The 26,000-nt window shown below is 38.1% G+C and overlaps 1 protein-coding gene and 1 long non-coding RNA gene across 5 annotated transcripts in view; one reads left to right on the top strand and one right to left on the bottom strand.

The window, feature by feature from the left end:
- LOC134801793 (pleckstrin homology-like domain family B member 2) overlaps nt 1-12,686 on the top strand; it is a 43,751-nt gene extending 31,065 nt beyond the window's left edge. For all 4 annotated transcript variants that reach the window (XM_063774391.1, XM_063774393.1, XM_063774394.1 and 1 more), the window contains 5 exons: nt 5,992-6,094; nt 7,388-7,519; nt 8,462-8,561; nt 9,596-9,683; nt 11,988-12,686. In XM_063774391.1, coding sequence (XP_063630461.1) covers nt 5,992-6,094; nt 7,388-7,519; nt 8,462-8,561; nt 9,596-9,683; nt 11,988-12,170 — 606 coding nt within the window. In that variant the 3' untranslated portion in view covers nt 12,171-12,686. The remainder of the gene's footprint in view (nt 1-5,991; nt 6,095-7,387; nt 7,520-8,461; nt 8,562-9,595; nt 9,684-11,987) is intronic.
- LOC134801917 (uncharacterized) overlaps nt 1-26,000 on the bottom strand; it is a 204,840-nt gene that overhangs the window by 555 nt on the left and 178,285 nt on the right. The gene's annotated exons all lie outside the window — the stretch shown is intronic.

The following is a 26,000-nucleotide window of genomic DNA, read 5'->3' as shown; positions in this document are numbered from 1 at the left end:
TAGTCAGACCAAGACAAGTCTGCAACGATTTTGTTAGCACACGCAATGCAAGTGTTATTTTAAACGTCAAACTTCTATGAAGTTATGACGTTTAAATAACACTTGAACTGCGTGTGCTGTCAAAATCGTTGCAGACTTAAGGTGGAGGTTCGCGCCGCGACAGAGACAAGCGACCGAGACAGAAGACCGCGACCGTCGCCTGTCTCTGTCTCGCCGCGAACTGTCGCTTATATGTTGCCTATGGTCAAGTGATGGTCGCGGTCTTCTGTCTCGGTCGCTTGTCTCTGTCGCGGCGCGAACCTCCACCTTTATGATCAAAATCGGAGAACGGTCACATTTAAGAGTACGATATCACATTTAAGAGTATATGTATAAAGAATACCGGGAATGTTTTAACATAAGAATAATATTACTTATACAAACTTTGTTGTTATATTTTACAAGCAAACACAGATAAGTGGAATGGTGAATTAGTGAGTTATCTATTGATTGTAATAAAAAGCTTTAACTATCTTATCAGTTATCACTATCAGCTTCCGGGAAATAAACATATGTATATGTTTTATTTTATTTATTTATGTATGTATGAAGCGATGGTGGCCGAGTGGATATGACGTCCGACTTTCAATCCGGAGGTCGTGGGTTCAAATCCTGGCTCGTTCCAATGAGTTTTTCGGAACTTATGTACAAAATATCATTTGATATTAACCACTAGCTTTTCGGTGAAGGAAAACATCGTGGGGAAACCTGCATGCATCTGCGAAGAAATTCAAAGGTGTTTGTGAAGTCCCCAATCTGCATTGGGCTAGCGTGGGGACTATAGCCCAAGCTCTCTCGCGCAAGTGAGGAGGCCTGTGCCCGGCAGTGGGACGTATATAGGCTGAATTATTATTATTAAAGCATTGTTATAAAAAAAACATTAATTTGGTTAAGACTGGAGTTGTGCCTTTCTCGAGAACGTTCCCTGTTTCGTATGCGAAATGTTCTCGCTCGAAAATATTCGCTCGTAAACGGAGAACGTTATCGCTAACGACACAACTCAAGGAAAGCGTCGCATGAGGGCACTGCACTACTACGTTTAGCCAGGGGTGCGAAACTCCTGACTTCGGGCAAACTCGGCTCCGTTCGGCTCAGCATTGCCCCGAGCAATTATTAGGGTCGTCACAACTTGACGTCCCTTTGCGATAGAGATCCAATCCTGTCCAGAGAATAATGGCTAATGGCTTGAATTTTGACTACCCTAAGTAGCCGAAAGGGATAGTGCGATATATTAGAAAGGGATATCACGATTCGCCCCTGAACCGCTGTCAGACTTCGGTTTTGTAGGAAGTTTCCTTTCTGTACGGTAGTACTATTACTTATTCTGTGATTTAGCATCGTAACAGCAGTGTCGTATAAGTCTAACGCTCCATAGCGGGAAGTGTCAAGGAACGTATAATGGCTATCAAAAATCCTCATAAGATATCAAAAGTCTAATAAACACGTTTAACACTTGACCCCCAAAGACGTTAACTGACGCGCGTCTGTAGCCCAATATAAAATAAAATAATAAATGAATATTATAGGACATTTTTACACAAATTGACTAAGCCCCACGGTAAGCTCAAGAAGGCTTGTGTTGTGGGTACTCAGACAACGATATATGTAAGTGTGCAGGGGCTCCCCCACGCCAATGACCTTCGATCTGAATCCCTTAGTTTTCTGATGTTTTTTGTAGCTTATCATATTAACAGGAACGGCTTTAAGCAATATCCCATATTTAATTACTTCAAAGTTCATTGTCTTCGAGATATTTGGCATCAAAGTTGAACGATATTAGGCCAAAAAACTGGTTTTCAGGCCATAACTTTTGTGTTAACTAGTTTAGAATTAAAATCCTAGACACGTTTTTCGAGACGTCAAAGACGAACCCAAATATGTAGACTTCGTATATGTAAGATCCTTCACAGCAATCTAGATAATAAAGTGTTTTTTTAGACAATGTTTAAAAATAAAAACCGGGCAAGTGCGAGTCGGACTCGCGCACGAAGGGTTCCGTACCATAATGAAAAAAAAAAAACAAAAAAAAGCAAAAAAAAAAACGGTCACCCATCCAAATACTGACCACTCCCGACGTTGCTTAACTTTGGTCAAAAATCACGTTTGTTGTATGGGAGCCCCATTTAAATCTTTATTTTATTCTGTTTTTAGTATTTGTTGTTATAGCGGCAACAGAAATACATCATCTGTGAAAATTTCAACTGTCTAGCTATCACGGTTCGTGAGATACAGCCTGGTGACAGACGGACGGACGGACGGACGGACAGCGAAGCCTTAGTAATAGGGTCCCGTTTTACCCTTTGGGTACGGAACCCTAAAAACATAAAAAAATAAGTAATCATTTCTTTCAAAATCCGGTGGACAAAAATGGAAATAAAATATTGAAGAACCGATAGCCGTTTGTCTTATAATTCTATCTGTAGTGCAAAAGTAGGAGATACGATTCAAAACTTGTCAAAAATCGATGAAAACCTCGGGTAGCCCCTGAACCTCCGTGCATTCCGACAATGTTTACGATAACGCGTCAAGACGATATACGTGGCTTTAAAGGGTTAATACACTTTAATACCGTCAATTGTTCTTCAAGAGTCGTCAACCTTAGGTTGACCTTGAGGCAGATAGTTTTAATCCTGGAAACAGAATCAGTTTATATCCGTTACAGATGTATGCCAAATTATTCATTAATGAAACACGACTCACATGACGCTATCGTCACAAACACGTAAACGCAGATATTTTCACCAATTAATCATAATTACTACTAATTTCAAAATCCGTATCGTAAACACGATCATTCAGTCGCGCCCACCGTTTAGTTTAGAACAAAAATAAACTCATTTTATAAACGAAACCATCTGACACATCAAAGCCCTTGTTCTGTTGGCACAAGGCTCATTATTGTTTGAAAGGTGAGTTCGTAATGTTGGTATTGTAAACGAGCATTAAGTATACGAAACTCAGTGCGTGCTCGGCCGACGACCGTGTCAGTCAAGGGCGGCGAATTAAAAAAGTGGCGCGAAGTGATTTTGATATTAGAGTTAAATAAAAGAAAGTGTTGTGATTTAATAAAAATATGAAAATTCTAATAATAATGTATACGTAGAATCCGTCTAAGCCTAAGCTAACTTGAACTTAACACATGGAAAGAGTGTCAATATAAATGTCATATTTTCATAGGAATTTGACATTAATGATGACATAGTCATCCCAAATGCCTTGCAGAGTTAGCTTGGTTTGACTCTAATTCTTCTTTGTCGTCACACTCTTGTCAGAGTGGTCGTGGTCGTCATATCAGGGCCGGTGGCAAGCTTCACAATCCGTCGCCATTCCTCCCGTTCTGTAGCCCTTCTTGTACGGTCACCTGCAATAACATGTTACTCTTCGAAGGCCGCAAAAATATGTGACACGCTCTAATGGCTCTAAAAATAAGAGCGTGTCAGATATTTTTGCGGCCTTCGTTGTGTAACATATTATTGCAGGTGACTATACATTCATGGAGTGGTTCATTGAATGCACTTTTGACTAGGTCGTAGACATTGAACGCATTGGTGACCTACCGCGCCTTGTGCCTTCGACTTTTGTGCTTGACGACTCTAATGCCTACTTAAGTTTTAAGTCGTTTTTAGTGATATATAAATGAAATGTTAAGTGTTATGCGATATAAGTTTAATTAAAATATAAGGTCGCAGTTCTATTATAGAGAATGACATAGTCATATGAGCATTTTCACTTAAAAGTGTACCATTTACTTTTTTTTGAAAATCCATCAAATTTGGGTTATTTCTACTCAGAATCACGAGGACTATCGATTTAAAAAGAAAAGAAATGTGTTCCAAAAAAAATGTCAGGTTTGTAACGCATTTTCACATAAGTACATTTTGTATGGACCGTTACAAAACTGACACCCAAAATGTATGAAAAACTGGGGACACGTTTTTCTTCATCAATAGTACTCATTCAATAGTACTCGTGATTCTCTATTCTAAGTACTCGTCTAAATAACCCAAAAGTTGATGGTTTTTCGAAAAAAAGTAAATGGTACCATTTTTTCTGAAAACCCCCATATGCTCTAAGTCTAATCGCCGTATAAAACTGTAGTAACTGGAATTACATCTTTTTTGTAACTCGCGTAATGAAATTTTGTTTATGTCCAAAAATGAACAGCATAAATTAAATACTGTGTAATTTATAAAAGTAAGATTTAGAAGGGACTTTATTTTGAATATTTAACAAAACTCGGGTGAATTAGGACCAATAATACCATTTTCATTTTAATATAATTATGCCAAATAGATACTTCAAAGAAAACTCCACTAAATAACCCTAATCCATATTATCACCGGGAATGCCGCCAAAACAAACTACAATTTGCGGTTCTTTATAACTTTCTAAGTCGTAAAAACGTCCGACTGTCCAATATAATACTTTAAAATATATTCATGAAAATATTGAGACTTGATAGACTGCAGGTCTGCTCTTTACATGACTCCTATTTATTTTGCTTGTAAAAGATGCCGCCTACGCGCATACCGATCTGAGCTTTATGAGTAGTTATGTGTTTTTAAACATGCTTTCGTGTGAAAATTGTGTATTCGTCGGGCAATCACTGATTTACTCGTCTATGTAGTCAAAATACTGTGCGTGAAACTATTTACGACTCTTATGACTATTTAATACTCGTTACAGTTTGTACCATCGTAATCTAAACAGCTCATTTAGATCTGGGGACTATTTCACCACGCTGAGAACTCTCTGTCCTTTCCAAACCCTTTTTGACATGATAACGTCTTACAAATCGATGAACACCGGTAGCATGCACGAAAAAGTGTCACGTTGTGGACAGATCTCCATGGTAACGTTACGGCAATTTTTCATCAATGTTTTCTTATGACGTTATCACCCAAAATTATCGTCCGTAAACCGACTTTACAGACAACCATATTTTTTATATGTATAAGATTGTATATGTTTATCATTTTGTTTTCTCATACAGACATACAAACTGTTTAAACTATTAGTACTATTACTAGCCTCTAGATATATGTGAATTAAATTACTATTTATTATACAAGTGAGGCATAAAATAAATGTAAAACAACCAATAAGAACATTATGTCTATGTGGCTTACGTTCGTGAAGACATCGCATTTGGGCACTTTTTACTCACCTAAACCTCTACTTGTAAGTATCTCAGGAACGATAACTAACTACATTCAAAATGTATGAGGTATGACCATTCACTATCGTCATCTTCAGAAAAATCGAAATCTTCTGTGATGTTATTAATGGACAACCCCTTATGCAGAATTTTTTGGACTAGGGAGGCTCCTTAGTCCATAAAAATATCGAATCGAAAGAATCGTGTATTTTTTTAAATCTTGACCGGTACAGGGTAAAAAGAATTGAGTAATATAGTTTTCATCACACCAACCGGTAAAGGCTCTCTTGATTGTTCCAAAAATGATAAGAAAGTTGCATTTTATCCGCATGTGAGGCAAAGTATTCAAATGAAAATTTTGAGTTGTTTACTTAAAATTCAATTACTTTAAGTTTGCTGGTAGAATTGACTTTTGAATGATGATTTTGAATGATAAATATTTAATAACATTAATTTTGAATCGATTTGCTTTGATTTTGTTTGATATTTAACAGTTCGTATTCTCCTTGTGTTGGTGTGGTGTAAAAATTTGTGTTTCACTCCGGGGGCAAAATTGGTTTAACCCTCGTGCTTTGAAACCCTCGCAATGCTCAAGATTCCATTTTCGAACAACTCCCTACGCTTGTGGTTCTATTTTGGAATCTTTCGCTTATTCGGGTATCAATATTAGCACGAGCGGTTAAACAACAACTTTGCCCCCTTGTAAAACAAATAAAAATAACCACGTAAACTCTTCATCTTTTCACTCCAAGGTATTGGTACTGGCATTTTGACGGAGAATCGTTATTTTGCAGCTCCAAGTAAGAAACTCTCACACCGAGTCGACAGAAGACGAGAAACGCAGCGATGACAGTCGACCACTCAGCCTCGCCTCCGACTTTAGCCGAGACAACATTTGTAAGTACCCAACGACATCTTTAACGACCCTCACTGACAACTTTTTATGTTTAATGAACTAGAATCAATTTTATTGTAATGTTAAAAAATACTCCAGTTATATGTAAGAAATCCGCAACGCAGGCTTCGTCCGGTGGCTACAAATGCAAATCAGCAACATGCTTCGTCGCAAACATAATACCAAGGATGACATCCGCAACAGGCTTCGTCATTATAAAATCTAAGTTAAACAATATATAATACAGTAAAATTATACATTTTGCGTTTGCGTCAAATCCGGTAGTTTTGATTTTTTGCAGACTTGTTTATGATGTTGGCCCAATGAATAATCCAAGTTTGTGACCTCGAGCGCCGAACGCAACTTTGTCAAAAATCGAATAAACCGCATTTTTTTTAGATTTGGGCGATTATAACCCTAAAGTACTAGTTTTTGATAGTAACTTCCTAGGGCGTTTTTAAAGTAGACTAAATTTGCTACAATAAGACACTAGAATTGTCTCTGTACATCTAATATTTTCCGAGATAAAGCCTTTCATAATGTATAATTTTTTCGAACTTGTATTCGTAGGCTAAGTAAGTGCAGTGAGTATACACTTTTGTCTCAGGCGATGCCGGTTGGCACAATTGTTTCTAAGGTCAATCAAAGCTGATTTTGCCCGGTAGCCACAAGATCGTACCGCTGGCGTGTGCGTAACTTATTTTCTATACATCTCGCTCGCACTGTAGTTTGAGCGAGATGCATAGAAAATAAGTTACGCAGACTTTAGCGAATAAGTCAGTTTGTCACTGCTAAGGCAGTCGTGGTAAGGCTAGTGGTGTAGTGGTCTAACTCGTTAGTTTTCATCCGCCACTATCAATGTGACACTGACTGTACCTGGATTGTAAATACACAAAAACCGGCCAAGTGCGAGTCGGACTCGCGCACGAAGGGTTCTGTACCCTTACGCAAAAAAAGGCAAAAGAATCAAGTTTGTTGTATGGGAGCCCCACTTAAATATTTATTATTTATTAGAACCAAAATATTACTTTGCTAATCCGGGAATCTTCGCGATATAATATGAATTTCCGCAAAGTAACGCCTGATTCTATTCACTATTTATTATTTACTGTTTTTAGTATTTGTTGTTATAGCGGCAACAGAAACATCATCTGTGAAAAATTCAACTGCCTAGCTATCACGGTTCATGAGATACAGCCTGGTGACAGACGGACAGCGGAGTCTTAGTAATAGGGCCGTTTCTACCCTTTGGGTACGGAACCCTAAAATTGAACTACAAAATTTTCTGTTTCCAGTGCCACTCCAAAGCGGTCCTCGGCGTAATCGGCGCTGCGTGGCGCCGTACAGCGCCTCACAGCGCCCTCTCACCCGCTACCTGCCTGTCGACCGCGAGGACTTCGACCTCAGACGCCATGTTGAATCCGCGGGTAAGCAAGTCACAACTAGAGATGCCACGAATATTCGGCAACTATTCGGTATTCGGCCTATTTGGTGCGGTCCTGGGCGTAATAGGCGCTGCGTGGCGCCGTACAGCGCCCTCTCACCCGCTACCTGCCTGTCGATCGCGAGGACTTCGACCTCAGACGCCATGTTGAATCCGCGGGTAAGTAAGTCACATCTAGAGATGCCACGAATATTCGGCAACTATTCGGTATTCGGCCTATTCGGTGCGGTCCTCGGCGTAATCGGCGTTGGGTGGCGCGGTACAGCGCCTCACAGCGCCCTCTCACCCGCTACCTGCCTGTCGACCGCGAGGACTTCGACCTCAGACGCCATGTCGAATCCGCGGGTAAGTAAGTCACAACACAACTAGAGATGCCACGAATGTTCGGCAACTATTCGGTATTCGGCCTATTCGGTGCGGTCCTCGGCGTAATAGGCGTTGCGTGGCGCCGTACAGCGCCTCACAGCGCCCCCTCACCCGAAAACCCCCATATAGCTAATTTCATCGAAATCGTTACAGCCGTTTTCGAGATCGCCGAAATATATATATAAATAAATAAACAAGAATTGCTCGTTTAAAGGTATTAGATAGATAAATACTTAAACTAAACATTAAAATTAAAACTAAATTCTAATAACTATATACACATATATTTACAAGTAAAAAAAAGAGCTTCTATTTGTTTTTATGAGTACATATTTAAGGTATCGTCTTGGGTCGTCCCATTCGTTTTTCGTCAAGTTCTTAAATTAGTCCTATTCTGCTTTCGTCACTCATTCTACTTGGAAAGCCACCGACGATTGTGACGAATGAACTAATTTAAGAACTTGACGAAAAACGAATGGGACGACCCAGGACGATTCCATATTTAACAGACTTTGAAAGAGAACGTTATGCTCATGTTTTTTTTTATTGTTATGTGTAGGTCACCAGATCGAGCTGTGCCCCCACGTGACGGTGACCGCGAGCGCTTGCCGCGGCTATCTGCATAAACTTGGTGCCAAGTTCCACACGTGGTCGAAGAGGTACGTTAATGGCTACAACCAAAGAGAATTTGAAATAGAGGGTTACGAATAGGGTATCTGTAAACGAATCTGTGTACGAATAGGGAATGGGTAGTCTATAAGTTTCGGGTTATTCTTGTACATAGTCAATTTAGTTAGTATAAAAACAATATTTGTACGCCAGTCATGGCAAAACAAGGATCGTACAAAAACAAAAATGTAACACCTATATATATACGCTTGTTTGACGCAAATAAACATTTATTCATTCATTCATACTGTCATGGTAAATTATGTAACTACAATACATTTTCCGCCATCTTTCGACAGACGATTAAAACTGTTAGAACGCCATCTACTCAATGGTGCAATATTTTCGAGCGATGGCGCTATAAACCTTCAGCCTACTCTCGAGTAGATGGCGTTAATATTAATATTCAACAAGTTAACACATATCAGTGATAGAATAATGATCAAAGTCAAATGGCGTTCTAACAGTTTTAATCTTCTGTCGAAAGATGGCAGTAAATGTACTGTACCTACATAATTTACCATGACCGTGACAGTAACTCTCTATTTCAAATTATCTTTGGTAGATATATACAGCCTATAAGGTCTACCACTTTGTAAAAAAGTTGTACCGTGATTGATTATCTAATATTTACGACGTAGCTGACTAAGCGCCACTTGCACCATCCCACTACCCCGAGGTTAACCGGTTAAACCGTTAACCCAGTGTCAAATTGTACTGGTAACCATGGTAACTCCAGGTTTAACCGGTTAACCCCGGGTTAGTGGGATGGTGCAAGTGGCCCTAAGAGCCATTCAGTTTTCCTTAATTACTACTACTACTACTACTTTACTTATTAATTCTGTTCAGATTCGACTTCATTTTCTCCTCTGGATCCTTTTAATTCTTACCTCTGGAGTTGCAGGCGTCCATATGCTACGGAGACTGCTTACTATCAGGCGGGCCGTGTGCTTGTTTGCCACCGACGTAGTATAAAAAAATACCTTTAAGCCTTTCGTATAAAACGTGTGTTGTTTTTTTCCAGGTGGTTTGTGTTCGATCGGGAATCGAAGACATTCGTATACTACTGGGATAAAAGCGAGAAAAAACCGCGGGGCGGCGCTTACTTCCAGGTAATACCTGTTCACATCTCATGAATTATCCTCAGACATAGAAGTTTTTGTGGCAAAAACGTGTGTTTGATAAAACGAAACATCGATAGACTGACTGGTAGAGAATGCCTCATGGCATTAAGTTCGCCTTTTGTACATTAAGTTATTCTTTTGTGCAATAAAGTTTAAATAAATAAATAAATCTGTTATCGGTAAGTCATAGGTAGATTAATATTTAAAATATGTAACTACTACTTGCTGTAGGTAAGTTACCGAGAAATTTCAATAATGCATATCAATCACAAAGCGGTACATAATATAATATCTTTATTGCGTATATTTAGTACTTAAAAGTTAAAACGTAAACTGTAGTATAGTACCAAAAGAATAGAAAACTAGCCATATTGCTGCCCCAATATTACAGGGTTCTATGTTTCACTTTTATCGAACTGAAATTTGAACATTGTCATAGTGACATTAAGTCGAATTTCAACTATCTTGAAAATGTAACATAGAACCCTGTAATATTGGGGCAGCGATATATCAAAAGAGGCTTCGAGCAACACCGGCTTCCGACACATCGGAAGGGAGGGGCCCAAGCGATATCTCACCGTACAAATCTTTCTGCCATTTTTCGCGGGGGGAAAGGTGCACACAGTCGCACTTCTCACACACTTACATACAAAATCCAATCTGTAATGACGACACAAATACATAGAAAATGACACACGTCAAAGACAAATCTTGCAAACCTCGATCTCTTTTTGTGTACGGACGAGTGACAAGTGTCACAACACGCACACTAACACATTTTCGTTGAAGTATGTTATTGTATTCTGAGAGATGAGAAGTCGGATTTGTCGCTCGACCGATCCGCAATTTGTACTGGGCGAGCAAAATCGATAAATCCAACAATTACATGAGACTAAAATATAATAATTGTGTTTGGATGTAATTAAACGTATGATATGTAAAAAAAAATATTACATGTGAAATGTAACACTTTCTTTTTGTAAATTTGATGTCCCCGACCTCTTTTTATAACAAAAAACCGAGCAATCAGGCATTTTTGTGCAGCAGTGTTCACGCGCGCGTCTGGACTCGGTCTAGTGAAAAATCCAAGTGCAACTAGTTTTATTACCCGCGCTAGATTAGATTGACGCGCTAATCTTGTACCTCGGCAGAGGGGACATAGTGCGAATGCCGCCTCCCTTCCGAGTTGCTCGAAGAAAAGAGGAGAAGATATCGAACGTGTTGTGTATTTCGCGGTAGCTATCTTCATACAAAAATGTATTAAATATCTAAGTATAACGTTAAGGTAACATCGATAACAGACATGACGATAATTAATTTAGTCAATCACTTTATTTTGCCACAAAAACTTCTATGTCTGATGATCCTGTATCATTTTATTGAAATTTCTGACATTCACCAGTGAGTCGGGACCAATTCGTGGCAACCAATTGGCAATTTCTGCTATACATAATACATGGTCGGTCCATAAGTGCCGTCACAAAAGTTTTTACTGCTAAAAATTATATAGGTACATTTCCTTTATTATTCAGTATTCACATATACATACTTATATACAGAACTTATTACCATTTTACTATTCTTAGATACATATTATGTGTGGGTCCATCTATTTTCCTATATACGCCATTCCAGGCGTGGCTCACTCCGCGATTCCGTCGCACAACACAAGTACATGCGGCCCACACCAATTTTGGTGTCTAGCAATAGTGGTTGCCGCGCAAGGCTACGGAACGGACGCCTGCTCGCGCTTGCGCCACCTAGCGGTCATATCTTTCGTGAGATGCGTTTTGTCAGAGAGTGAACCTTATGTAGTACTATTATTTATTCTGTGGCCATTCATAAATTATTTATATTTAATTCTTTGAACGACACGCCTATCGTGCGCGGCGAGTCATCGGAGTCACATTGTCGGAAGGAAGTAAAATAAAGGACAAAAAAAAAATGTCTGATTTTAGTAAGAGTAGGGGCATTACATTGTCCGTTGTTTATGGAGTTAGAAAAACATATTACTGATCACGACTTAAATGTCACCCTGTATATTAGACGACGACTGTAGACGGCCGGTCTGGCCTAGTGGGTAGTGACCCTAACCTATGAAGCCGATGGTCCCGGGTTCGAATCCAGGTAAGGGCATTTATTTGTGTGCTGACACAGATATTTGTTCCTGAGTCATGGTTGTTTTTCTATGTATTTAAGTACACAAGCCTTCTTGAGCTTACCGTGGGGCGTAGTCAATTTGTGTAAAATGTCCTATAATATTTATTTATTTATATTACTATATATTTGCAGGTAATCGAAGAAGTATACCTCGACCACGGCAACACCTCAAAATCTCCAAACCCTCAGACCACGTTCATAGTGAAGACACGACAACGTCGCTACTACCTCATGGCGCCATCTGGCGAAGCGGCGCGCATATGGATCGACGTGGTGTTCACCGGCGCACAGGGATACACGGACTATCTCGACTGACTTATTTAGCCTTTAGGGCTCTTTTAGACGATGCGAGAACTCGCATGCGAGTGTCATTACATTGCGGTTTTTGATCGGTCGGTTGAATTGGACGTAACCGACAGTCCGCAATGTAACTAAAATCGCATGCGAGTTCGCGCGCCGTCTAAATCAGATCTTATGCAGACATTTTACACAAATAATGTTTAGGGCATCTTTGGTCTGAACTTTTCGGACATTTTAGCACGAATTAAGTGGACATTTTCGTCTAGCAACGGAATTAGGAATTTTCGGTCTGAACATTGGGGATTTTTTGCCTGAATTATGGACATTTTCCTATGATTAGCAAAGTGTTTGTCGGAAAGTTTTGGTCTGAACATCACTTATTCAGCTTATGTGGACATTTTCGCCTTGTTGGCTGGCAGTCTGAACATTACGGACGTTTTAGCCTGAATTGTGTCACGGACATTTTCGTCGGAGTAACAGTTTTTGTCGAACTGGTTTGGGGCTCTTTTAGTCTGAAGATTACGGATATTTTAGCCCGAATGGTTGAACAGACATTTTCGTCTGGCTAGTAAAGCCTTTTGGGGGTTTTTCATTACAGACATTTAGCTCTAACCACAAAGTTAGCAAAATGTTTGAAGATTTGATCCTTACGGACATTTTAGGTTGTAGACATTTTGGTCGGAACAGGGAGCGTAACTAACTGTCGCAATAGTGTGGAAGAGTGATAGAGAGAGATGGCTACGATACGCTGCGGAGCGTTAACGATTGGCACGTTGGCTACGCGCCCATACGTTACATTATTTAGGGACGGATTGCAATTTTGCACACATATTTATGTTACAATAATAATTGACTATACATTTAACGCTTCTAAAGAAACACTGAGTTTGCTAGAATCCTGTGTTGAATAGGTTTTGAAACGAAATATGGCTTCAGTTTTTAGATGTCCTTGGGTTCAGTTTTAATAAAACTAAGCTAAAGAGAAGAGTACTAAAACAATTTACTGTAATATATATGTTAATAACAAATAGGTAAAGTGCAAGATCACACCAAAATCAAGCCTAATATGGTATTTAACTATGTCTGTATGAATGAAAATACCCCAAAATTTGGATCGGTAGATATATATATATTTTAATTTCGCAATTGTGTGTTTTTATATCGAATATTTTTAATTCGCGAATAGAGAAATCACAGTATTTTTAGTATAAAAATATACATAATCTGATATGAATTAAAATTATCATTCGGTATTCATACCTTCGACAATAAAAAACCCTGTGCCAAGCTTTGTATGATATAAATATATTTACATGGCAGCTTTATACCAAGGTAGTTTTGGACGAGACTCACATTTATTGCCACTAAGTGCTACGGGTTACGCTCGTAGCGCGTAGCCACGTCTTCGCCGTATGGAGCGCGTAGTCGCTACGAACAGTGTACCCGATAGTCGGGTTCTTGGCGCTGAATGTGTTAACATAGTACCGTCACGTCACACATATAAATGTAACATAATAACACACGTTACACAAAGTCTCTTACGATACAAGTACGAAAAATAGGAACGAGTGACGATAAATTAAAACACGACCGAAAGGAGTGTTTTAAATCGACACGAGTTGCGAATTACCTATTCGCACATGTATCGCACAACGTTTTACAGTACATATGACAATTTAAATTTTCTAAATAGTTACGTAATGTGCTAATTATCGCACTAGTGCGGTAATGTAGCACCATATTTACTGTAAAGTCTATAAGTTTTGGCAGGCGGGCGAAAGATGGCAGTAAATTTACTGTGGCTATAAAAATTACTTTGACAATCCGCCTCTATACTACATTCTCTTTGTATATAGACAATAAAAATACTCATCCCTTTTTGTCGGGTGATAATACTAGGTGTAAGAGAGACAGCACGATTATCTCTATTACATACACCGTTCGTTCTTTATTATGTTACATTTTCTCTTGTGTGACGTTACATTGATGAGTTTCGTTCTTTAATCCAGTGCCTTGCAAGAGACTGAACAACAAATCTGTGTTAATGTACAATTGTATTAAAATGTACCTTAAATATACAGTCAATTTATAATGAAATGCCAATTTTGTAAGTGCTCAGATTATTTTAGTTAAGGATGTGTTGAGAATTTTCAAATGTACTTTTAGAGTGTTTGAAATTAAACCTAATGCATTAATGATTAAGATGTAATTTAGAAGTACACTTAAATAGGTACCTAACGAATACCACTGGGTTGTCATGGTTTTCAGTAAGATGTAAAAAATAATTTCGACTCCACATCAGTAGCCTTACCACGAGTTTGACACTGACATATTCGCTAGCGTGTGCGTTACTTACTTTCTATGCGTCTCGCTCGTACTGCCATAGGTATTAGTGTAGACGCAGAAACGCAGCAGACGTTAGCGAATATGTCCGTGTCAAACTCGTGGTAAGGCTACCGATGCTTTATAAGAAGTCTGAAATTTAGAGGTGTTTAAGAGAGTAGGTACCTTATATATGACACTCGTGCAATGCGAAATACACCTAACTGCATTAAAATAAAGTCCATATTCGCTATACATTCGCGGTCGAAGAACTAACTTATTTTTTATAAGCACGCTTATATACCTAATGTTAAAGAGTAATAATGTTACCATTATTAGCTATATATATTATGTATTAATGGCAACTTTACATTGCCCAAACGCATGTTTGTACTAACTTTGTAACATTGTCGAAAGCAGTAAATTGTAATAATTAACCCTTTCAACGATATTTTTCATATAAAATATCACTCACACGCCAACACCTTCGATTCAGATATCTTCAGATAACTATAGCTTAAAACTAGCATACATAGGTTTTGCCAAAACTGAAACAGAGACGTTCGCTTTGCTCGGTCGGTTAAGATGTAATCTAAAAACACTATATTGATAATATATGCAAGAGTAGGTATTAAAGTGTCATTCTATGGAACTTGCTAACTATGTAAACAAACCGCCATACTGAAATCATCATTCAGTGACAGTTTCAATATGGCGGTTTGTTTACATAGTTAGCAAGTTCTATAGAATGACACTTTAGGTACCTATAGTAGTTTTTGGTCTAGGAAGACATTAGGCGTTTGGGGCTATTCATAAATTACGTAATTTCAAATTATATTAATTAGACTTCGGATGATGGTAGCATGACGTAGGAGGAAACGGGGTCATTCGAAGCATGATTTTTGGGAAGATTTTAGGGGGGGGGGGGCTCAAAAATCGATGACGTAATTTATGGATAGCCCCTTTTTAACTTTGCTTTGTATAACACAGGCTTTGTTGAATACAACCCTTGAGAAAGTGTGTAAAAATCGATAGTATATACATAAAATAAATGGAACGTATTGTAATATTTGTGTGATTCGTTTGTACAATGAAATGGCTGAAACCAATTATTTTAGGTCATAAGGTCACATTATTAACCAAGCAAGTAAATAAAGCATTTACATAATTTATTGTTTTCTTTTCTCCTAAATATCATCAACGTTCAAAGTCTTGATAATATATGTCGGGAATCGTGGGCGTATATCGGATGCACATCAGAACTTTCAATCGTGAATGACGAGGGCTTTCAATGAAATACGATATTAAACTCACGGCCTTTACTGGACAAACTGATTACAAATCATAGCACGCGTTTCTCATCTTAAGCAAACCAGTGGATTAGACCCAGGAACCGCCACAGACGTCGTCTTCTCCTGTTAGTTCTCATTGTTCCCTTCTGAAGAATGATTGACAGCATAACTTCAATTGTTCTGGATTTTATAAGTTACTCTATGGTTTACTAAACAAATTAGTGCTGCACTACTCACTGCAAAACATTGCAGGTGATTCTTAAATTGTGTCCAAAATTTTTTTTTTTCACAAACGTTTTTATTTTTCACATATTATTACATATATCAAAAGTACATACAAAAAGCAATTTTTTGATTCATATGGTCAAGCTTAATACCCTCAGGAAAGGTAAATAAAATGAGTACATAAACACGGTTGTGAAAAAGTGTCCCTCAGTCGTGACATTTCGGCATTTTGGTGGCCAAATCGGCTATTTAGATTTATATAGTTATTTTAACATAGCCTAAGTTACTCCTATGACTACGACAAACCTAATGACAGCTCAGACGTTGAAATCGGTCAAACTATAAAGGCTGTAGATCGTGACAAAGAATTCGATACACATCATACATACATACAAGCGAAAAACATTTTTTTGCTTTGGCAGTCGGGCAATAATAGCAAATGATCTGTAGCTAATAAAAATGCATTTCTGAAAAGTGCATGTGCCTCTAAATTAATCAAACGAATTAAGAATGACACGACCTCGTGTCTATATGTCACGAACGTGGACTCAAAAGTCCGTGGCGGTGACAGATTTTTGAGGCCACGGTCGTGATAATTTGGAACATGTTCGATATTACATGCACATTTCCTTTGATTTTGCAAATGTTAAATAATTAGCTTAATCTGCAATGTATGAGGTATATCTTATATTACAATACAAACAATAACATGAAACTGCAACTTACTTTAAAAACTCTAACACGGCGTTGACGCGTTAAGGTTGACCGTTTTTTCAAATGAACACAAATAAATAATTTTCTACAAAACTTCTCCCTTCAGCCATTTGTAAACCTGATAACAACACAGTGTTGCTGTTCTAAAAAATCTTTAATCTGCCAGTAGTAAAGATAATTTTCTACCGAGTACCGCATGTTTATATTACCACGCGCGGTGGTGACGCGAAAACTGATCACAAAATGTATGTTGTTTAAAATTATATAAAATCGTTATAAATCCATACAATTTTTAAACAGTGTTGTAGAACAAGGATTAGTGTTTTATATTTGATATAAATTATTGCAAAATCACTTCATAGTTTTTCAAACAAATATCAAATATCACAAAATCTGGGGAAGTCACACTTTACACGGTCCGTGACATTTCGCACTTGTAATTTTTTTTTAATATGTTTCTAATACTCTTAGGACAATACATTTAGGTTGACCTAAAACTAGAGGTAAATTGCTAAGTATATTGATATAGAGTTTACTTATTTTCACAAAAATACACGCTATTCTTACGTGTTACACAAAAAATGCATAAGAATAAGAATTACCCTGCATGTCCGTTTTACGGTATTACACCGTAAAACGGGGTGAAAAGACACGATTTTCAACTTCAAGGACGATTTTCGCCAATAATTCAAATGATAAAAGTAAAAATTTTGATATCATTTTTTGAGTCATGGTTAGTTCTTCAATTTTGCATTTGTGAAATAAATTTTTACCCACCCAATTCAGAGAAAATCAAAGAAAACTACCTGTTTTCTCCATATCCTTAAAACGGGGTCGATAGACACAAGAAAGGAGTGAATAGAAATATTAAGTTTTAGTTTCATAATTTCGTAGGCATCGAATTTGGTCATTATTATGTTGCTATATTATACAAAATAATATTCTTACTTTCCCCTGTGTCTATATATATGAAGTTTCAGTTTTTGTTCACAAATATAAATATTTGTTCACAGAAAATCATCGGGTACTCGTGTAGTAAGACCTAAATACAGACACAGGTTACCTAGGCCATATGTTAATTTGTCGCTCACTGCTAAAAATGCGTATATTATGTGTATCACAATTTACAACAAATTACCTAATCGTTTTAAAGACATGGAACTTGAGCATTTCAAAACAAATACAAAAATATGGCTAATAGAAAAATGTTTTTACTGTATAAATGATTATTTAAGTTTATCATGAGTGTTCCTAATATGTAACTAAATATGTATTCTGTAAATGTATGTACACCTGAAAAGGTAAAGTTTCGTGTAACTAAATATGTAATTGTATATTCCACCTACAATGTAACCTGATTCTTACATACAATAAAAAACTTGAAACTTGATAAGTACTCTATTGGCAAATGGTATATAGATCTGTTAAACAGCTATTTCACACAAAATTATTTTTTTGTGTCTTTTAACCCCCAAGGCGTGTCTTTACGCCCCTTTGTTGTATCTAATCACCCCCTATGGCGTAACTATATTCACCCCATATGCGTGTCCACTGACCCCTTTATCACGTAAAATTGCTTGTTATTAGTTTTTTGCAAAAAAAATGCTTCTTAATAGAGAAAATTAGTGATATTATTTATTATTTAGGTACTCCAGATACTATATTACCAGGTTAGCTAACTTTTACTTAGTTAATGTCAAAACATTTGCCGCTAGAACAAAGTTCAGACAGGCTTCATTTCTTACCTCGGCGAGACCTTACTTAAAAAATCTAACTTTTAGGCAGTTTGATTAAGTTCTTTTGAAGAATAAATAGTCTACTATATACGCATTCCAAAAAATCTAATTTTAGAGATGTACGTTTTTAAATATAACAACTTAAAAGAAAAAGTTCAAAATTTCTCTATTCACCCCGCGATTTCTGTTGACCCCGTTTTACGGTACTCCCTATTGTTCAAAGAATATAATACTCACTAGGAGCTATTGTTTCTATCGCAGTTTCTATCAAATTCTTGGAGGTAGAAAACATTTGTCTTTGGCATATTAAAAAACAAGGTTTTACGTACAATCAAGTACTTACCTACAATTAAGTTTATGGAGTTATGGAGGCTCATGTGATGTCACGAAATGTCAAAACAATGAATGTTGTGATGTATGAATTTGGCATAACCTCACTATTTATTTATCACACACATGACTTCTCAAGTTTACAATGGGTGGTAAGAAAACCAAGAATCATTCAAATCATTGTTGTGTTGACGTGCCACGGTGTTATGTTTGTTGTGTACAGTTCGCGCGCAAAGTCTGAGGAATTATAAGTGTGATTCCCACCGAACGGGACGGAATAGGAGCGCATTTCACACTTGTACGGCCGCAAGCCGGTCGGCTGCTGGCGGACGCGGACGGCTCCCGACGGATTCCATCGCTTCTGCCACACATAATGTATACTCCGACGTAGGCCTCCAGCCGGTCGCTCGGTGGGAATCGTAGGTCGACGATATTGGCCTATCGTCGAGTAGATGGCGATACTTTTTGACATTTAACAAATTTAACACATATCAGTGAAAGAATAAGGATCAAAGTTAAAAGGCGTTCTAAAACTGTTAATCATTTGTGTCGAAAGATGGCAGTAAATGTACTGACTACATAATTTACTTTGGCAATATTCCTCTAGTCCAGGGGTCTCTACTAAACTTCTTTACCTGAGGGCCATATTGCGCCTCAAAAACTTTCGCGCCGGGGGAGGGTGTCTGGTTGCTGCTGATAGGAACAGTTCCATTCTCAATTAATGCTGAACCCCTGGAGCCTGGCTCCCGCGGGCTGGACAGTGGGCACTCGCTTTGAGTGTCGGCGGGCCGTATTGGAACGCGTCGCCGGCTGGATTTGGCCCGCGGGCCGGGGTTTGGAGATCCCTGCTCTAGTCTAAATTCTCTTTGGTAATATGAAGTGACGTTTCAGAGGCTTGGTTGGAGCATTGCTGTTTCTGCATCAATTTGCGTTTGGGGTGCATTATAATCGCGGCCCTGGCGGCGTTGGCGGTTCTTGTAGGACTCGGGTATCAGTACATTAGCGAATACGGTACGTAAACTTTTTTCTAAAGTATGGACTGTGGAATATAATATTTAAAACTTTCGCGTTTTGAACACATATTAACTCACATTTAATAGACGGGCCTATCGCCCGGGTTAGGGACTATGGACTTATGGAGGGTAGGGGCAAAGAGAATTTAGACTAGAGGAATATTGTCAAAGTAAAGTATGTAGTCAGTACATTTACTGACATCTTTCGACACAAATGATACACTTTTAGAATGCCATTTGACTTTGATCCTTATTTTTTCACTGATATGTGTTAAATTTGTTAAATGTCAAAAATTATCGCCATCTACTCGAGGATAGGCCAAAGGAATGGTGCCATCTTAAGCCTACTCTCGATAGCGATAGTTTTGTCATTTAACAAATTTACCACATATCAGTGAAAAAATGAGGATCAAAGTCAAATGAAGTTCTAAAAGTTTTAATCATTTGTGTCGAAAGATGGCAGTAAATCTACTGCATGACTACATAATTAAAATTTTACTTTGACAATATTCCTCTATTTCAAATTCTCTTTGGTGGCGCTAGAATAGCTATGAATTTTGCCATTATTGAGGAGTCAAGGGCGCTGTCAATGATTTGAATTTTCTGTCCTTTAATCTAGGTAAGTATTGTGGCGCCAACTGTTTAAAGTTATTGACGCACAATTTTTCATACATATAGAGCGGCGGTCGGCAACCTGCGGCCCGCGGGCCGCATGCGGCTCGTAAAACTGTCACTTGCGGCCTGCGAGCCTCTCTGGCTATGTAATATTGAGAAACGACAATGTCTGATAAAGTCATAAATATTAACAAAGTGCGGCCCGCGTTAACCAACTCATCGTTAACTACGCTACTAAAACTGCGCAAAAAAATGTTGCCGACCACTGATATAGAGTGTTCTCCTTACCTCTGCCTTCATAAGTAAGATAGAATTAGACCAAGAAAAGCCTGCAGCATAATTTTATAGAACTTTGACGTTTATAACTATATGACTTTAATGTTAGTACCTAACTTGTTACTCAAGCTGTAAGTTTTCCTAATAAATAAAATAAAACAAATAAAAATATTCTCTGAAAATCATTTAATTTGTTCAAATACTTCTATTAATTGTACCTAAATACTGTCTGGTTACATTCGTTACCTATACATTCCAGGAGCGGTACCATGGTCGCATTTTTATCACGTTAGAACGTGACAGGCACGGCGACAAATGATAAAGAGCCGACCATCTTAGCCCTTCGGTTTAACTGAAAATTTTATAATTTCAGATTTGTTCGATAATTATTGGTGGCTATTTTTTATAATATATTTTCCCGCTGCAGTTGAAATATTGAACAGCATTGTGTTTCTTCGCGCAATAAGAGCGGTAATAAATTGCCGGCCGGCGGATGATGCTGTGAGTATTCAAACATCAAACATTTATTCAGCAAATAGGCCAGAGGGGCACTTTTACATGTCATATTTTTACAAGCAATAAAATGACCACAAAAAAGCAATTACAAATGTGCTTAGAAATGTACACATCAGAATTTGAACGCGCGACCCGGCACATGACTGCGCGGCTGCCTTAATAGACCGCGGGCCAGGAGCAAATATCGTCAGTCATCGCCTCCCGCTTGATACTTTGTCAGATGATAGTCTAGATGCTATCATGAATTAAAAAAATAGTCAGCTGGTTGTATCTCGGTGGAAAGACCGTCAGTTGATCATGTCCGCAAATCCATAAGGCGTTTATTGAAATGCCTGATGAAATCCTACATGCAAAGTTTTATGATTTAGTTATTGCTATAATAAAAAGGTACAGCGCTTATTTTTTACATGTTTAAGCAAGTAGCTGACGGTCTTTCCACCGCTATACAACCGGCTGACGGTTTTTTTTAAATTTATAATAACAACTAAACTATCTTCTGACAAAGTCTCAAACGGGAGGCGATGACAAAATGTATTTTATTTTTGACATGTTTCGGTGGCTGCCATTCCTCAACCCACCAACGGAGCGCCAGCTGACGTCCACGAGGGATCATCATACATATCCGTTAACCAATATACGAGTTAACACCCGGGAGGCGATTGGTCATGAAATCTGTTAGTGGCTCGCGGTCTATAAAACTTGCATCTATACTGTTAAGTTATTAGTTAATAGAATTAACATTAACTAAGCTTTTGTTTTCCCTTTCAGCTAGTGAATTTTGCGAAAAATTATTTTGTGCAAGCGTGTGTGGTGAAACTGGCAATGGATTTAGCACTAGCAATATTTTTCATGTCGGTAGGGTGGTGGGACCCAGATATGGCAGATATGATTGGTTGGACGCCAGAAGTTATACACTATTACGCTCTGGTCATAGCTATTTTTTATACGAGTAAGTGCATTTTTGCAAGGAAATTCATTTATAATATAAGTGTAAAAATAATTTATTTACAAACAAGATATATACAGTGGTATTACTAAAATAAATTAATAACTAGCTTAAATCTAAAATAGGCCCTTGAGGCATTGTACCAAGGATGCTGGCGGCATTTCCTCGCTGTATCGCAATGCTGTTATGCGAGGCAGCCGCCAGCTCTTCGGTCACTTAGTTACGTCCACCAGACGCTTCGCGATTTCTACGAACAACTTTTGCGGTCTGGGACCCCATGGACTTAGAGTTTCAACTACATGTGGTACAAATAATGGTACTCTCTACCGAGGCTCTTATATTTATAAGTAGGTCTATGTAAAGAGGAAAGGGAACCATCGATTTTCGAACTTTCTCATTTTCTTCCCTGGATATTGACATTATGGTAAATATTTTTACTCAATTTGATCTATTAAACACAGCTATGCCCGCTCATTTGTTTATTTTTTATTTTTTGATCATTACAAGAGTCAGAAACGACAAACAGATTTCATAAAATAAATTTAATTGCTCGATTAAACTCTTAAATTAATGTGAAAGTCGAAAAAAAACAAACGAGCGGGTATAGCTGTGGTTCATATACATATACCTACGTCAAATTGTGTCAAAATATTGTACTTAATTAAGAATTCGACTTGTGGACCATAAGATAATATATTAATGAATTATAATTGAGTGGTTCTAAAGTATCTAAAATTTAAAATAAACTTCCGTGAGACATATTTTAAATTATTTAAATCACAACTCATTTGTATTTTAGTCGCTATTGTCGACATGTTTCGGGCCCTTTTCGGGTATCTTAACTTGCTTAAAGATGTAGTGCATACTTAATTGTTTTCCTTATTTTCACAGAAACGTACGGACGTGTCTTTCTCAGTCTATTTCAGTCAGTCTCGGTACAAAAAGTATTGTGATTGACTGAAGTAGCATGACGAATACGAACGTTTCCAAGAAAATACGAAGAAAAACAATTATGCTCTACATCTATAGCACCCATTCTGAACTAAAAAAAGTGTTACGCTGTCGAGTTTGCTTTGTTTTTGAAACTTTACAGTACATATGGTGCTACATTACCGCACTAGTGCGATAATTAGCACATTACGTAACTATGTCGAAAATTTAAAGGGCCTTATGTAACTACCTACTGTAAAACTTTGTACGATACATGTGCGAATAATTCGCAATCCGTGCCGATTTTCAACACTTCATTCGGTCCTGTTTCAATTTATCGCCACTCGTTGCCAATTTCCTATTTTTCGCACTTGCATCGTATTGTACTATACTGGCACTATTAAAAATAAGTTTTTTTCAGGTTTCAATATCTACTGCTTAATAGTGGCGCACAGTTTTAGGAGCGAACGCTGTAGAGAAGTGGTTAAAGTTGGAAAATCATTATCAGTGCTTTCAGTTCCAGAATCAGTGCTATCAGTTCCACAATCAGTAGTAGCTGTTCCACAATCAGTGGTTTCAGTTCCAGAATCAGTGCTTACTATTCCAGAATCAGTGCTTTCAGCTCCAGGAGATATTAGAACGCCTTTAAGAATCCGCGTCAGTTCCCGCGGCCATACCGACGCAGCGGCTCGAAGGATCTACCGCGAACACCGCATTTCGTAAATTGCGGGCTGAGAATGTGGGAACAAGAGTGATCATTCCTGTATGAATATATCTTGTATTATATAGTGTATTATATTATGTCTATAATGAGTTTATCACATAAATACTAAAATATTAATGTTAGTAAATAAACTACAATTTTTTGCTTGTCCTATGGCACCCTGGAGGTGCATAGGGCCTCCATAAGATCCTTCCACGCCTTTCTGTCTGCAACCTAACAATTTAACCTAATAAAATTAACTTATAAGTACTTAGCCTAAAATCCAACCCCCAGCATCGTACCTGGCTCAAAGGTCCCCATAATGCCTGCAGCATTCTCCCGGTGAACTGCTATGGAGACCTGTTGGATCAAATACGACCCAGAGGGAGAGTCGCCAACTCTCTCCTGCAAACGCTGGCCTAATATTTCCCTAAAAACTCGGCGGGCTTCCACTTCCCACCATAAAGTAAGTAATATAAGTAAAGAAAGAGTGGTAACTCCATACATCAGTTTTCTTACCAAAACGCGAGTTATTTCGTAGTCGACATCTAGCGTCAAGTAGCGGAATTTATCAGTACTGCTAGTTGACAATAGATGTCGCGGCGAACGAAAATTCTAATGCTCAACAATTTTCAGCTAATATTATAACCGGATTAACTGGTGGAAGTTTCAACTCCTTCTGCTTATAATATTAGTTGTAAATTAGGTACCTACATTTTTCGTCGTAGCGACACTTGTGACATGGTGTCAAGCAGCGGTACTGATAGTTCCACTATATTCTTGAGGTTAGATGTCGCGTATGAAATAACTCGCGTTTTGGTAAGAAAACTGATGTATTGAGTTATTTTTGTGTCCTATGTCCCTACGGGCTCGCCGTCTCCAATCCCACCGGCACAATTTCGTACGCCGTTGCCAGTGCGGAGTATTTAATGTGGAAGCTTGGCAGCAGTCTCCGCCGCTGAACCAGCACGGCGGCGCATAGTCTGCCCCAAATGGGATGCAGCGAAGGTGCTCAGGCAAGTGGCATCCCACAAGAGGCAGCGTTCTCCAGTGGCGTAACGTGAACCTATCTAGCCGTAAACCACACCTGACGAGGTTTTTTGTCGTTTTTTGCGTAATGGTACGGAACCTTTCGTGCGCGAGTCCGACTCGCACTTCGCCGGTTTTAGTTATAACGGTTTTCTGTTCATTTTAGATATAGTTTAAATTGTAAGAAATGACGATAGTTTATCGACATGGCCACAGCAAGTCTTACACAAAAACAAAGTGGCTATGGTGACAGCTGACTTTCGCTTCGTCTTTTGAATCATCTATGCAGGCTTCTAAGCAGGTGCTACCCCCTACACTTCACGCTGGCTCTATTTCGCATAGTAGGGTCTGCCATCTTGAGGCTTAAATCTAAAAATGGCAACTAGACAACAATGCTTCGCGCCAATGAATAGGGGGCTTCTGTGCTGCCGTCTACAGTTCATGCACGTTTTGCATCATTCTGCATGAAAGACCCTAGGCGAAACCTCTACCTTATTCTTTACTTAGTTTACTAGAAATTTCAACCTCCATGCAAAATGTGATGTGTTTTGTGAACATAAGGTAAAGGGCCACTGTTTCGGCAGGTTAAGGCTCTTGAGGGTTTGTATATTTTTTTAAAATATTACTAAGCATATCAATACCTTGAAAGCTTTTGAGTAAGTTATATTAGTTCTTTGTTAATAATTTAATGTATAAACTATAGGGTTTTAGTTGAAACTTTTTTTTATATGATTTTTTTCGTGAACCTCTTATTTGGCTCCCATTTCGTGATACAAATTTAGCTCAGCTCCTAAGTTCGTGAATTCGTGTCCCCTGTTTCGGAATAAATTTTCTTAGAGTAATTGGTGATAATTTGCTGATAATCATTTTAAATATTTAACGGTCTTACCTACTTACGAGTAATTGTAAAGGGGCCCACAGATTACCAGTTCGCCGGACGATATCAGCCTGTCAGTTGTTCGGAGCTGTCAAATTTTGCGTTTAACTGACAGGCCGATATCGTCCGGCGGACTGGTAATCTGTGGGCCCCTTAAGGTCAAATTAAAAATAATAATTTAAAAAAATGTTAAATTGAGAGCTATCCTAAAGTTTTTTGTACTCGTCGACTTAAATGGTTGAATTAAGACTTTGTAAACCATATGGGTACTTTAATACTTGATTAAAAGCCGAACTATATAATTAAAAAAAAAATATATAT

Source organism: Cydia splendana, chromosome 23 (genome assembly GCF_910591565.1).
Source record: "Cydia splendana chromosome 23, ilCydSple1.2, whole genome shotgun sequence".
Lineage (NCBI taxonomy): Eukaryota > Metazoa > Arthropoda > Insecta > Lepidoptera > Tortricidae > Cydia > Cydia splendana.
The sequence above is the reverse complement of the archived record's forward strand: the minus strand, read 5'-3'. Positions and strand labels throughout refer to the sequence as shown.